Genomic DNA, 12,076 nt, shown 5'->3' on the forward strand with positions numbered 1-12,076 from the left:
CAGTGAGTTTTATATAGAGTGTAATTATTCATACCCTGTGTTGTGCTTACTTTACTTTAAGAGTTTGGAATTTTTCCCAGCATTTTTCTTAGTTAATTCTCTCTCTCTTATTTATATTTGTATCGTAAGAGGGTCATGTTGTTTATGGGAAAGGGACACTGCCGCTTAAAAATCTGGGCTTTATTAATCTTTTGCTCTCCAGTAGTCATGTATGTGGGTGTTTTACCATAGGATTTCAGCTCTTGCTCATGAATATTCATACATGCAAACATATCAGTTTGGCAGTGAGATGAACAACAGTTAGAAATGTTTAAAATAAAGAGATTTTTTACACTAATAACAGTCTTTACAATGTTATATGTTACTTTACAACATGTGTAATAATGCCCTGATAAGTGCAGTTCAGCCACTGACCTAGTCTTAGAGTCTCTATAAAACACCAAATCCACCGGAGATCCTATTTAAACCTATATTTACATACCTATAGAGGTGGGTAGAGTCCAGGTCCAGAAAGTAAAAGTATGGGGATATTTTTACTTTTAACTAGTGTAAACAGAACTGTTCTAAACATCTAAACACCTACCTATCTCAATTGTACTTGGCTGGTGGTGTTTTTCCTCCATAGACTAATTCTAACCATTTGTTTCTTAGCTCTGAATTACTGGGTAAAGTATACAAACACTGATGTGTTATGCGCACAAATAACACAGGAATGAACTGCATGCTGTTCCTAGCGCTGTTAGTTATCTCCTATCTGACGAGACGCCGCCCCGCTTCTGCTCTGCTCTGTCTGTGGGCGGTCCCGAACCGAGGTGGGCGGGGCTATGACTACTAATTCACGGGTTGATGTAGATGTAGGTGCATTTCCTGATCGACTCGTTTTGTTTTTCTGAATTTTTCTACTTTTACTAGCTGCTGCAGAACAATGAGACAAAAGAGGTCGAGGAAGAGTTTCATCATGTGCAGCATCATAAACACCTCAGAGAGACCTGCTGTATTTCACAAACAACCAGAACAAGAGGATTTTAGCTAATTTTCCTTAAGTTTGACCCAGAACATATTGAGAGGGTTAAGCTTCAAAAACAGCATTTTTACAGCCGGTTAGATAGATCTCTCTCCATTGAAATGACCACACACACTCCAGCTGTAGCACACTAACCCCCCTGCAGTGCTGTATTACATAAACCAGTAAGTGTGTGTGTGTGTAAAAGTGGGCGGGATCTGCCATGCCCCTCCCTCCTCTGGTGTATAAAAGCTCAGAGCTCAGAGCTCGGCTGCTCTCAGTAGTGCAGCAGTGGCTCGTGGACCCGCTCAGCCTGCAGAACTCTGTTATAAAGGCTGTAATAATGGCAGCTAAGAAGGTCTGCATTATCGGTTCTGGTAACTGGTAAGTGCCTCTGCTCGTCTCTCATCTCTGCTGGATTATCTGGTGCCCTCCAGAAAAGCCAGGGCTCTATTTTAGGCTGCAGAATCTGATCCTGCCTCTGTGAACTTTGCTTTACTGTGATAGCAGACAGACAGACAGTGATGGGGTCTGTGGTGTGATCTGGGTGGGGAGAGCTGGTAAACTTGTTCTGGTACAGCAGGACAGATGATCAGATGGGGTGATGATGTCATACCTGTGGAAATTTGCTGAGTAATAACCTTCAAAAATCAGAAATGCTGAGCAATGTTCTCATATACAGAACCAGGAACAGTAGAAAACGTCAGTTTCTGAATCAGTTTCTCTGATTTTGCTATTTGTAGGTTTATGTTTGAGTAAAATGAACATTGTTGTTTTATTCTATAAACTACAGACAACATTTCTCCCAAATTCCTAATAAAAATATTCTCATTTAGAGCATTTATTTACAGAAAATGAGAAATGACTGAAATAACAAAAACGATGCAGAACTTTCAGACCTCAAATAATACAAAGAAAACAAGTTCATATTCATAAAGTTTTAAGAGTTCAGAAATAATCAATATTTGGTGGAATAACCCTGGTTTTTAATCACAGTTTTTTTCATGCATCTTGGCATCATGTTCTCCTCCACCAGTCTTACACACTGCTTTTGGATAACTTTATGCTGCTTTACTCCTGGTGCAAAAATAATTCAAGCAGTTCAGTTTGGTGGTTTGATGGTTTGTGATCATCCATCTTCCTCTTGATTATATTCCAGAGGTTTTTAATTTGGTAAAATTAAAGTAGAATGAATATATTAATTTTAACCACATGTTGATCCATTAGTATAATTATTTTTTTTAATGGCTGTATGATATAACATTTATATCGGGTAATATGCAACTGTGTATTTAAAAAAAAGATAAATCATTTGACTTTAAAAATGTGCACGTTTACGGAGCAAAAAAAATGATTCTCTGTCTTTTATTTATATTTATATAATATTTTCCAATATTAATGTATGTGAATGTTTTATGTGACACTGAGGTTGTTTAAGAACTCCAGCAGCACTGCTGTATCTGATCCACTCACTGTACAACCAGCACAGCACACACTAACACACAAAGCTCTCACTCCTATAGACTCAGTGGAGCTGATTAAACAAATAAATAAAGTCCCTTAAACTGGTTTTATGAACATGACAATGCATTCTACAGTGGATTACTCTCAGCCACCACTGTTGAGATGTGGTCGATTTTGTATATTGTGGTATATTTAATTTACAAACGCAGATCAGACAGTGTTTAAACAGAAGCTGTGATCCTCAGCAGACGCTGATTCCTGAAGAACGAATAAACCGACTGCAGTTCCTCCATATTCACCACTGCGGCTGTTTGTCGAGGGATGTTTGACTCTCTGGATCAGCAGCTATTAGTTAACGTCAGAGTTAAAGTGCATCCAGCTTCTCAGGAGGATCAATAACATGGCCTGTTCTGTTTAAAGAGAGGAGGAGTTTGGACTTGTGGCCTAAAAACGCTGTTAGATCCATTCTGTATCAGTTTAGACAAAAAACTAAAGAGCAAAAAGCCATGGGACAGGAATAGTACTGGTCCCATGACTTTTGGCATGTCTTATGGACACTAAAGAGCACTGCATTGACCTCAAATAATGCAAAGAAAACAAGTTCATGTTCATAAAGTTTTAAGAGTTCAGAAATAATCAATATTTGGTGGAATAACCCTGGTTTTTAATCACAGTGTTTTTTCATGCATCTTGGCATCATGTTCTCCTCCACCAGTCTTACACACTGCTTTTGGATAACTTTATGCTGCTTTACTCCTGGTGCAAAAATTCAAGCAGTTCAGTTTGGTGGTTTGATGGTTTGTGATCATCCATCTTCCTCTTGATTATATTCCAGAGGTTTTTAATTTGGTAAAATTAAAGAAACTCATCATTTTAAGTGGATTCTTAATTTTTACCAGAGCTGCATATATAGTATATGTATATATAAATAAAGTGTGGGCTTTTCCTAGATAACACTTCATGATATGTGAATATACATACACATACTGTCCTATGACTTTTGGCATAAAAGCATACTGTGAAATAATTTAGATTTAGATGTGTTTTAGTTAAAATTGATTAAAATGGGTAACATTATAGGAATTTTTATTTTTATTCAACATGTGTATCTAAACTATGTGTCCAAAAGTGTTGGGACGCCTGCTCATTTACTGTTTTTCACAGGTATTAAAAACAAGAGTTTATCTGTTTTTAGAGTAACTGTTCTCTTCATGGGAGATTTCTACTGGATTCTATAAAGATCTGATTTCAGTCAGAGACGAGACGAGAGATCATCGTGAAGAGCATCTTCTTATCTGTTAAACTGTTCCTGATCTACAGCTCTAGATCACAGTGTACTAGTAAAAAAAAGAAAAACAGATAAAACCACATTCTGAAAGGTTATTCAAGGACTTTAAACTTTTTTTTTTTACAATTAAATTATTATAAAATTATATAACAGTATAATATTATATAATGTACAAGGTTGCATAACAGTCTCTTGTTATATAATATTATTATATTATTTAAACTGTTAAAGCTTCTGTGTTAATTGGGAAAAGCAGCCACTTGATCAGTGATTTTATTTTATTTATTTATTGAGGCTGCTTCATAAAAACTGGAAGAGAACCGTTTTTATTACTAGGAGGTTGGTGTGGTGTACTAGGTGATTGCTATGGTGTTGCCAAGAGGTTGCTACAGTAGGTGACTAATCTAGCATTGAAGGTGGTTGTTTTGCTGTGGATGCTGAGCTAATGCTAGCTGGGTGCTTTAGTATTTCTAGGTCAGTTGCTATGGAGTTGCTTGGTGGTTGCTAAGGGTTTTGTCGTTTAAGATGGTTAAAGCTTCTTTACAATCACAACTTCATCGTGGCAATTATGGCAACCAGAAGAGGCTTTACTTTAGTTTACAAGAGAATTCCTCCAAATAATCCTTTTAGCACCATTATTTTTAAGGGTGCACATGTTACTTAAGTTGCTATGGTATTCCAAGTGGCTGCTAAGGAGCTGCTTTGATGTTGCAACCATGAAGCAATATCAAAGCAACATCAAAGCAACCACCTAGCAACCATTCACTTTCTAACTACCTACAACTGTTGCATGCGTATCCTAGGTGGTCCCTTTGGTGTTAGTAGGTGGTTGCAATGGTATCCCAGTGGTTGCTGCTTGTAAAAATCCACCCCTGGATTTTGTTCAAACTGCAGAAGCTGCATCTCACAGTTTTTTCTCAGGCAGTTTGTGATCCATCAGGCTGGAATTGAACTCCCAGTAATGAAACACCACTGCCAAGAATTTAGTGTTTCCATGACAACCACCCCACCACCCGAACTGCTGCACTGGCCAATCCCTCTCTTTGCCCCTAGCTACCCTGCCCCGGGGTAATTACGGGTTGCTGTTTTGATGAGGGGTGTAGGAGGCAGAGCTGCACAGTGTGTGTATTGTTCACTGTTGTGTAATTTCTAATTATAATATCTAATGTTATGTAACGTCTAATTAACAACTACCTAAACTACACAATAACATGCACCAAAAATACCACAAAACAACATGTTTTAATGAACTGAAAGACCTTTCAAAATGAGACTGGGTTGGTAAAGAAACTCTAGCACCTACCCAGCAACACCACAGCAACCACCTGAAATACAGTTGCAACCATCCATTCTGCAACTACATAGAATACCCCCAGGTAAAAACAAAGAATTATCTTAATTTTTACATGATGTAATTTCTGAGAAAAATGATGTCCACATATGAGGACGTTAGGTTTATATTTCCATAGAACACAATAAAGTCTTAATTAGTAATGATGTGCAAAAATGTTATTTTGTGTCTGAACACAAAGTGTTCCCCTTTGATCAATATGGCTGATTTGAAGTGCTGCTGCTTCAACACAAAGACGAATAACAAAATAAAAAACATAAATATTTACTGTATTTACTGTTCATTTACATATCTGAACAAAATCGAAACAGTAACGTGTTAAACTCTTTTGCCACCACTATAATGTCCTCATATGAGGACACCAGGCCTTAGTAGAGTAAAATGTAGTGTTGTGGTCTAGACAACCCTAACCTGACACCAGGATCTAGGAGGTTAAATATATACGCTATGATGTGAGAAATGTAACATATGTCTCTCTTTATTGTGAAATGTTTGTTGTTGCACAGGGGTTCTGCTATTGCCAAGATCGTGGGAGCCAATGCTGCCAAATACGACGAGTACGAAACGACGGTGAACATGTGGGTGTTTGAGGAGATGGTTAACGGACGCAAGCTCACCGAAATCATCAACACCGAACACGAGAACGTCAAGTACCTGCCCGGACACAAACTGCCCCCTAACGTGGTACGATACGCTGCTGTGTTTACTGAGTTTTTTTAAATAGTTGTTTGATGTATGAATAAAAAGTACTTATTAAACTTGGTTGGAGTATAAAATGCCCAGATGCTGTTTTATATTCCTGTTTACCACCCTGTTATTTTACCTCAAAATGAAAAAAAAATCGGGCTTTTATTGAGGACTTGTGTGGAAAAATATTGAATTACGTCTCCATAACCGGAGGAGCAGAGTTCAGAGAAAAACAGTAGATAATTCAGCCTGTAATTTTCTCAGAGGACGTCTGAGGAAAAAAACACAAATCCCATCCAGTTAGAGCTAATGCCAAGATTGCCAAAAATGGACTTTTCTGTACTTTGTACTGTGTTTTCAGGTGGCTGTTCCAGATGTAGTGGAGTCTGTGAAAGGTGCAGACGTCCTTATCTTTGTTATTCCTCACCAGTTTATAAACAGAACCTGTGAAACCATTAAAGGGCACATCAAGAAAGATGCTGTGGGAATGTCACTAATCAAGGTAAGTAGAATGGATTTTTAATTGATGCCATTATCTGACTGAAAGTTATGTTACGTACAATAATTTTTAAGTTTAAAGGCAATCGGGGTTGGGATGCAACATGTAAAATCTGTTTAAACATATGCCCTTTAAATCTAGTCTATACAGTAAATAGATGTAGTATAAATTGGTGCATATCTAAAGGTGGATTAGAACGTAGAATAAGCCTAGGTTTATTCTAAACTGTAGTTTTATTCTAGGGTTAATCTTAATTTCTCGTGTGAGTGATGACTGTTTCCTGTTTTAGGGTGTGGATGAGGGTCCGGATGGGCTGAAGCTCATCTCCGACGTCATTAAAGAGAAACTGGGCATCACCATGACTGTGCTCATGGGAGCCAACATCGCCAACGAGGTAGCTCAGGAGAAATTCTGTGAAACCACTATTGGTAAGGGGATCATAAATAATACATAACAGTTTATGATTAAAGTTTGTGGACAGTCGTTCTAATAAATGCATTCAGCACAGCATGTACAAATGCTGATATGCAGCCTGTCTGGTCTATGAGTAACAGAAGTATTGCTGATAGAATAGGACCTTCTGGAGCATAAAAGAGAGAAACATGTTCATACTGGCACCATACTTACCCTAATGCCTGGGCTGGAATGAGTAAGGGAGTTGGGTTGGGATGTTTTGTTTCAATGAGTTGGGGTGTTGGAGTTTGGTTGTGGAGTTGGGTTGGTATAAGATGAAGAGTTGGGTTGAGATAAGGTGGGGAATTGGGTTGGGATAAGTTTAGGAGTTGATATGAAAATAGGTGGGGGTTGGGTTCAGGTGGGGGTAGGAATTAGGTTGGGATGAGTTGAGGAGTTGAGTTGCGATGATTTAGAGAGTTGTGTTCGGATGAGTTATGAAGTTGGGTTGGGATAAGGTGGGGAAGTGGGTTGGGGTGATTAAGAGAGTTGGGTTGGGATGAGTTGGGGTGTTGTGTTCTGATACATTAGTGAGTTGGGTTGGGATGAGTTAGGGAGTTGGGTTGAGATAAGGTGGGGAATTGGGTTGGGATGATTAAGAGAGTTGGGTTGGGATGATTTAAGGAGATGGGTTGGGATACATTGGGAATTGGGTTGGCATTATTTGAGAAATTGGTTTGGGATGAGTTGAGGAGTTGGTTTGGGATGAGTTGGGGAGTTGGTTTGGGATGAGTTGGGGAGTTGGGTTGGGATGATTAAGAGAGTTGGGTTGGGATGATTTAAGGAGATGGGTTGGGATGATTTAAGGAGATGGGTTGGGATGAGTTGGGGAGTTGGTTTGAGATAAGGTGGGGAATTGGGTTGGGATGATTAAGAGAGTTGGGTTGGGATGATTAAGAGAGTTGGGTTGGGATGATTTAAGGAGATGGGTTGGGATACATTGGGAATTGGGTTGGCATTATTTGAGAAATTGGTTTGGGATGAGTTGAGGAGTTGGTTTTGGATAAGTTAGGGAGTTGGGTTGGAATCAGGTAGGAAGTTGGGTTGGGATGAGTTAGGGAGATATGTTGGGATAAATTAAAGAGCTAAGTTGACCATTCAGTCTTCATTCTCGTGATTCATGTCTATATGTTTATGAAAAGGCTGTAAAAGTAAGGAACACGGACCCCTGCTGAAGAAGCTCATGCAGACCACCAACTTCAGAGTGACTGTGGTGGAGGAGGCGGATGTTGTGGAGATCTGTGGAGCTCTGAAGGTGAGCTGGAGCTGCTGTTTAGATATTATCTCTTCTCCAGATTTATTAAAAAGGTCTGTGTTTTCTCGTTTTCTCTTGTTTTCTCTCAGAACATCGTGGCAGTTGGTGCGGGGTTCTGCGACGGTCTCGGTTTCGGGGATAACACTAAGGCTGCAGTGATCCGGTTGGGTCTGATGGAGATGATCGCCTTCGCCAAGATCTTCTGCACGGCCGGCCCGGTTTCCCCCGCCACCTTCCTGGAGAGCTGCGGGGTGGCTGATCTCATCACCACCTGTTACGGAGGACGCAACCGCAGGATCGGCGAGGCCTTCGCCAAAACCGGCAAAGTCAGTGTAAAGACTTATAGATGGTGTAGCTGCTTTACAGGGTTCCTGCAGGACTTTAAAAAGCCTTTAAATATCTTAAATTAAAATCAGGGTAATTAAGGTCTTAAATTTACTGTAAAATTGATTCTCTTGTAAAGAGTTTTGCTGTTTTGCAAACAGTTTTGAACATAATTTTCAAACTAGTGGCTTTGAACACGCTTTTCAATTTGAGCTTATTTATAATTTATAATGGAGACTGCTTTAAGTGTTCTTGCTTTCAGTGCATTGTTTTTAATGTAATGCATCACAAGTGAACAAAATTTAAATATAAAATTAAGAAATTATGACCATATTTTTTGGTTCTTAAATTATATTAACACGGTCATAAAAAGGTCTTAAAAAACACTGAATTTGACTTTTTAAATGGCGCTAGAACCCTGCTTTAGTTTAATATTGTCTGCATTGTGGCTTTTTTATCGTTTGATGTTGACTGTGTGCCGTTCTCAGACCATCGAGGAGCTGGAGAAGGAGCTGTTAAACGGGCAGAAGCTTCAGGGTCCAGCAACCGCAGCAGAAGTGAACCATATTCTCAAACACAAAAACATGGTGGAGAAGTGAGTGACCAGGAGAAGCTTCATCTTCATTCTTATGAAGACTTCAAGAGTATTGTTACCGCAAGAAAATACCATGAAATATAAACTCGACCCAAAAATTACAGCAAGTACAGAAAATAGAATATAATATATAATATATATTATAAAAGAATGGGAGACACTATATTTACAATACAACAAGGACACAAATGGACATGCGTGAGACAGAAGAGAATAGTACAAGTATAAACAGTAGTGCAAATATAGAGGTATAACAGCTTATAATGAATATTGTGATATTTATTATTTTAGATCCATATCGCCCACCTCTAGTGGCTATATATATATATATATATATAAAGACATACCATGCACTGCACTGTATATATTTCTTTATTCTATTCTATATCCTCTCTAAAACCTCTTTATTGTCTCTTTTTCAGATTCCCTCTGTTTAATGCAGTTTATCAGATCTGCTTCCAGAATCATCCGGTCACAGAGTTCATCAACTGCTTGCAGAACCACCCAGAACACATGTAACTCCCTGACCAACCCGGCTACAGGAACACAGACCGACCAAGCTGAGGAGACACCAGCTTTAGGTTTAGATGGGGGTGAAAGGGCTGACTTATGCTGTGCCTATTTTTCATACATTTTTAAAGATAAAGAGACTGGTTTTAACTGAGGACTGAGCTGAAGAACCGGAGAACCGGAGAACACTGGCCTTGTTTTAAAAAAGCTGAAACACTAGACATCACATCACATCGTCTGTGTCTTCTGTCTTATAGCTGTGTTTCTTTTTAACTTAACCTAAGAAATATATATATATATACTATATTTGGTATTGAAGATTCAGAACGTCCCAAACGGTCTTAAATACTGCTGCTCTGAAATCAGCAGACTGGACTTTTCTAACACTCGCCAACGTCCTAATTATCCTAATTATCTGTAAAGTGCCTTAAAACGCTTTTGGCCTAAATAATCTAAACTCTGTCTAAACACAAGAACATGCACTGATCTGTAAAGACTTTTATTATGCAGTTCAACCACCTGACTTTTATTTTGTAGGTACATGGCTGCAGAACGCTATTCAGAAGATTCATGTTGAAATAAATTATTTCACTTGTAATAAAACATCTATACGGTGTCTTTTCTTCAGGTTCGTCTATATTTGACTAATCGCATGTTTTTCATGGGATGCTCTGATTTTATACATAGTAAATGTAATATTGAAGATTATATTAAAACTATAATATGGAAGCCCATTTATCCAAAAGCAGTGTGTAAGACTGGAGGAGGAGAACATGATACCAAAATAATGGCTTAGTATCTCAAAATAATGACATAGTGTATTAAAATAATCACAAATTTGCTTTACGATTTTAACATGAATCCTTCAGCTAACTCTTTACTGTATGCTGCTCTGCGGCTGTTGACTGTGCTCACACACACACACACACACACACACACTCTAAATGTGAAACATGACTCTGGAAGCCCTGGGGTGCTACCCTAAACTCTTCACCTTTACCATTTCCAAAATACTGAACCCTCGACCTTTTCTAGAGAGCTAACGCCTCTCCTCTCAGCCCTAACCACAGCAAAGATCACAGCATTAGCATCTCATGCTAACACAACCCTGCTTCTGATTCTGTAATTTGCTGTAAAAACACAGTTTCCCCAATTTACAAGTCCAATTACCCAACGCGCTCATTAGGACTCCCCCTGTCACTTGTGATGCTCCAACACCAGGAGGGCGAAGAAGACCAGCACACGCCTCCTCCGATACATATGAAGTCAGACTCCGCCTCTTTTTGAGCTGCTGCTAATGATGTAGCATTGCCGAGTAGCATCACAGCACTAACGCTTGAAGGAAAGTGCAGCGACTCTGGTGGTTCTGATACATCAGCTCACAGACGCAGCCTTGTGCTGATCCACATCACCCTAGGAGTGATGAGGGGAAAGAGAGAGCACCATCTACTGTACTGTACCCACCCAGAGAGAGCAAGACCCACTGTGTGTGCTCTCTCAGGACTCTGGCAGCTGATGGCAAGCTGCATGACCGGGATTCGAGCCAGCGATCTTCCGATCGTAGTAGCAGAGCTTTAGACTGCTGGTCCACTCGTAAAGATACTTAATGGCTATGCTTAATGGCGCTATGACAAAACACTGAATCTAAAACATTTCCCTAACTGAGATATTAAATAATACAATAATTTTATCAGATTTACAGTAGCAGAAGTCAATGATCCAGAATGATCAGTCATGATACTAATAATAATAATAATAATAATAATAATGCACTCCAAATATAAAAACTCCGTATATCCAGGATTAAATTAAAATTAATGATACTGTACAGATATAATCTGTCTCTAGTAGATATATGATGGGAAATGAGAACAGTGTAAATTTTTCTTTTAATTAAAACAGTATAAAAGAAGAACCCTGATGTGATAATTGGGGTTGATATGGAACAATATTTCAGGGTTTAATATCGTTCACGCTGAGTGATCGGAGCGACGGCCACGCCCCCTCAGCTCCACAGACACTTATACCCGAGCCGAGTCTGTAATCCTGAGAGCAGTTTACAGCAGAGTGGCACAGCCCACAGCACTGCTATTAATACTGCTGCCCATCGGGCAAAGGTGGAGCTATAATTAGAAGCGTGTGGACGGGGCAGGGGGCAGAGGACAGAGGGATGGTACAGGAAATTAACCCATATCCTCTTTCACCTCAAAGATCAAACATTTACAGAACTACTACACAGCTGCAGCACTACTCTCACACTACTCACACTGTCCTAAACTGTGTAGACACCTGCTCTCATAGAGTTTATTTTGCTGCAGAAAAGTAGAAGCTTTTTCTCGAGAACTTTGCTTGAAAGATCATCAAGATCGTTAGTTCACTACTCTACAGTCAATCACAATAATTATGATCCTTAGATTAATATATTGTTCTTATCGTGTATACAGCTCTAGGAATAAAAAAAAGAGAGCACTTAAAAATGATGAGTCTCTTTAGTTTTACCAACAGCTTGAATGAATTTTTACACCAGGAGTAAATCAGCATGAAGTTATCCAAAAGCAGTGTGTAAGACTGGTGGAGGAGAACATGATGCCAAGATGCATGAACAAAACTGTTATTAAAAACCAACCAGGGTTATTCCACCAAATAT

The 12,076-nt window shown here is 39.1% G+C and overlaps 1 protein-coding gene across 1 annotated transcript; it reads left to right on the forward strand.

Moving 5' to 3' along the window:
- The first annotated feature begins 1,272 nt into the window (after window positions 1-1,272).
- On the forward strand, window positions 1,273-10,032 carry gpd1b (glycerol-3-phosphate dehydrogenase 1b). Its single transcript, XM_007251509.4, has 8 exons — window positions 1,273-1,387; window positions 5,613-5,790; window positions 6,155-6,295; window positions 6,582-6,720; window positions 7,888-8,000; window positions 8,090-8,326; window positions 8,813-8,919; window positions 9,342-10,032. The coding sequence occupies exons 1-8, from the start codon at window positions 1,347-1,349 to the stop codon at window positions 9,436-9,438; spliced, it is 1,053 nt and encodes a 350-aa protein (XP_007251571.2). The 5' UTR covers window positions 1,273-1,346; the 3' UTR covers window positions 9,439-10,032.
- Window positions 10,033-12,076: the final 2,044 nt, after the last annotated feature.

The sequence above is a fragment of the Astyanax mexicanus genome, chromosome 24 (genome assembly GCF_023375975.1).
Source record: "Astyanax mexicanus isolate ESR-SI-001 chromosome 24, AstMex3_surface, whole genome shotgun sequence".
Classification (NCBI taxonomy): domain Eukaryota; kingdom Metazoa; phylum Chordata; class Actinopteri; order Characiformes; family Acestrorhamphidae; genus Astyanax; species Astyanax mexicanus.

Coding starts and splice junctions, on each gene's coding strand:
- gpd1b (XM_007251509.4), top strand. CDS start 1,347: ATGGCAGCTAAGAAGGTCTGCATTATCGGTTCTGGTAACTG. Junction 6,296..6,581: donor TGGGAATGTCACTAATCAAG/GTAAGTAGAATG, acceptor TTCCTGTTTTAG/GGTGTGGATGAGGGTCCGGA. Junction 8,920..9,341: donor CACAAAAACATGGTGGAGAA/GTGAGTGACCAG, acceptor TCTCTTTTTCAG/ATTCCCTCTGTTTAATGCAG.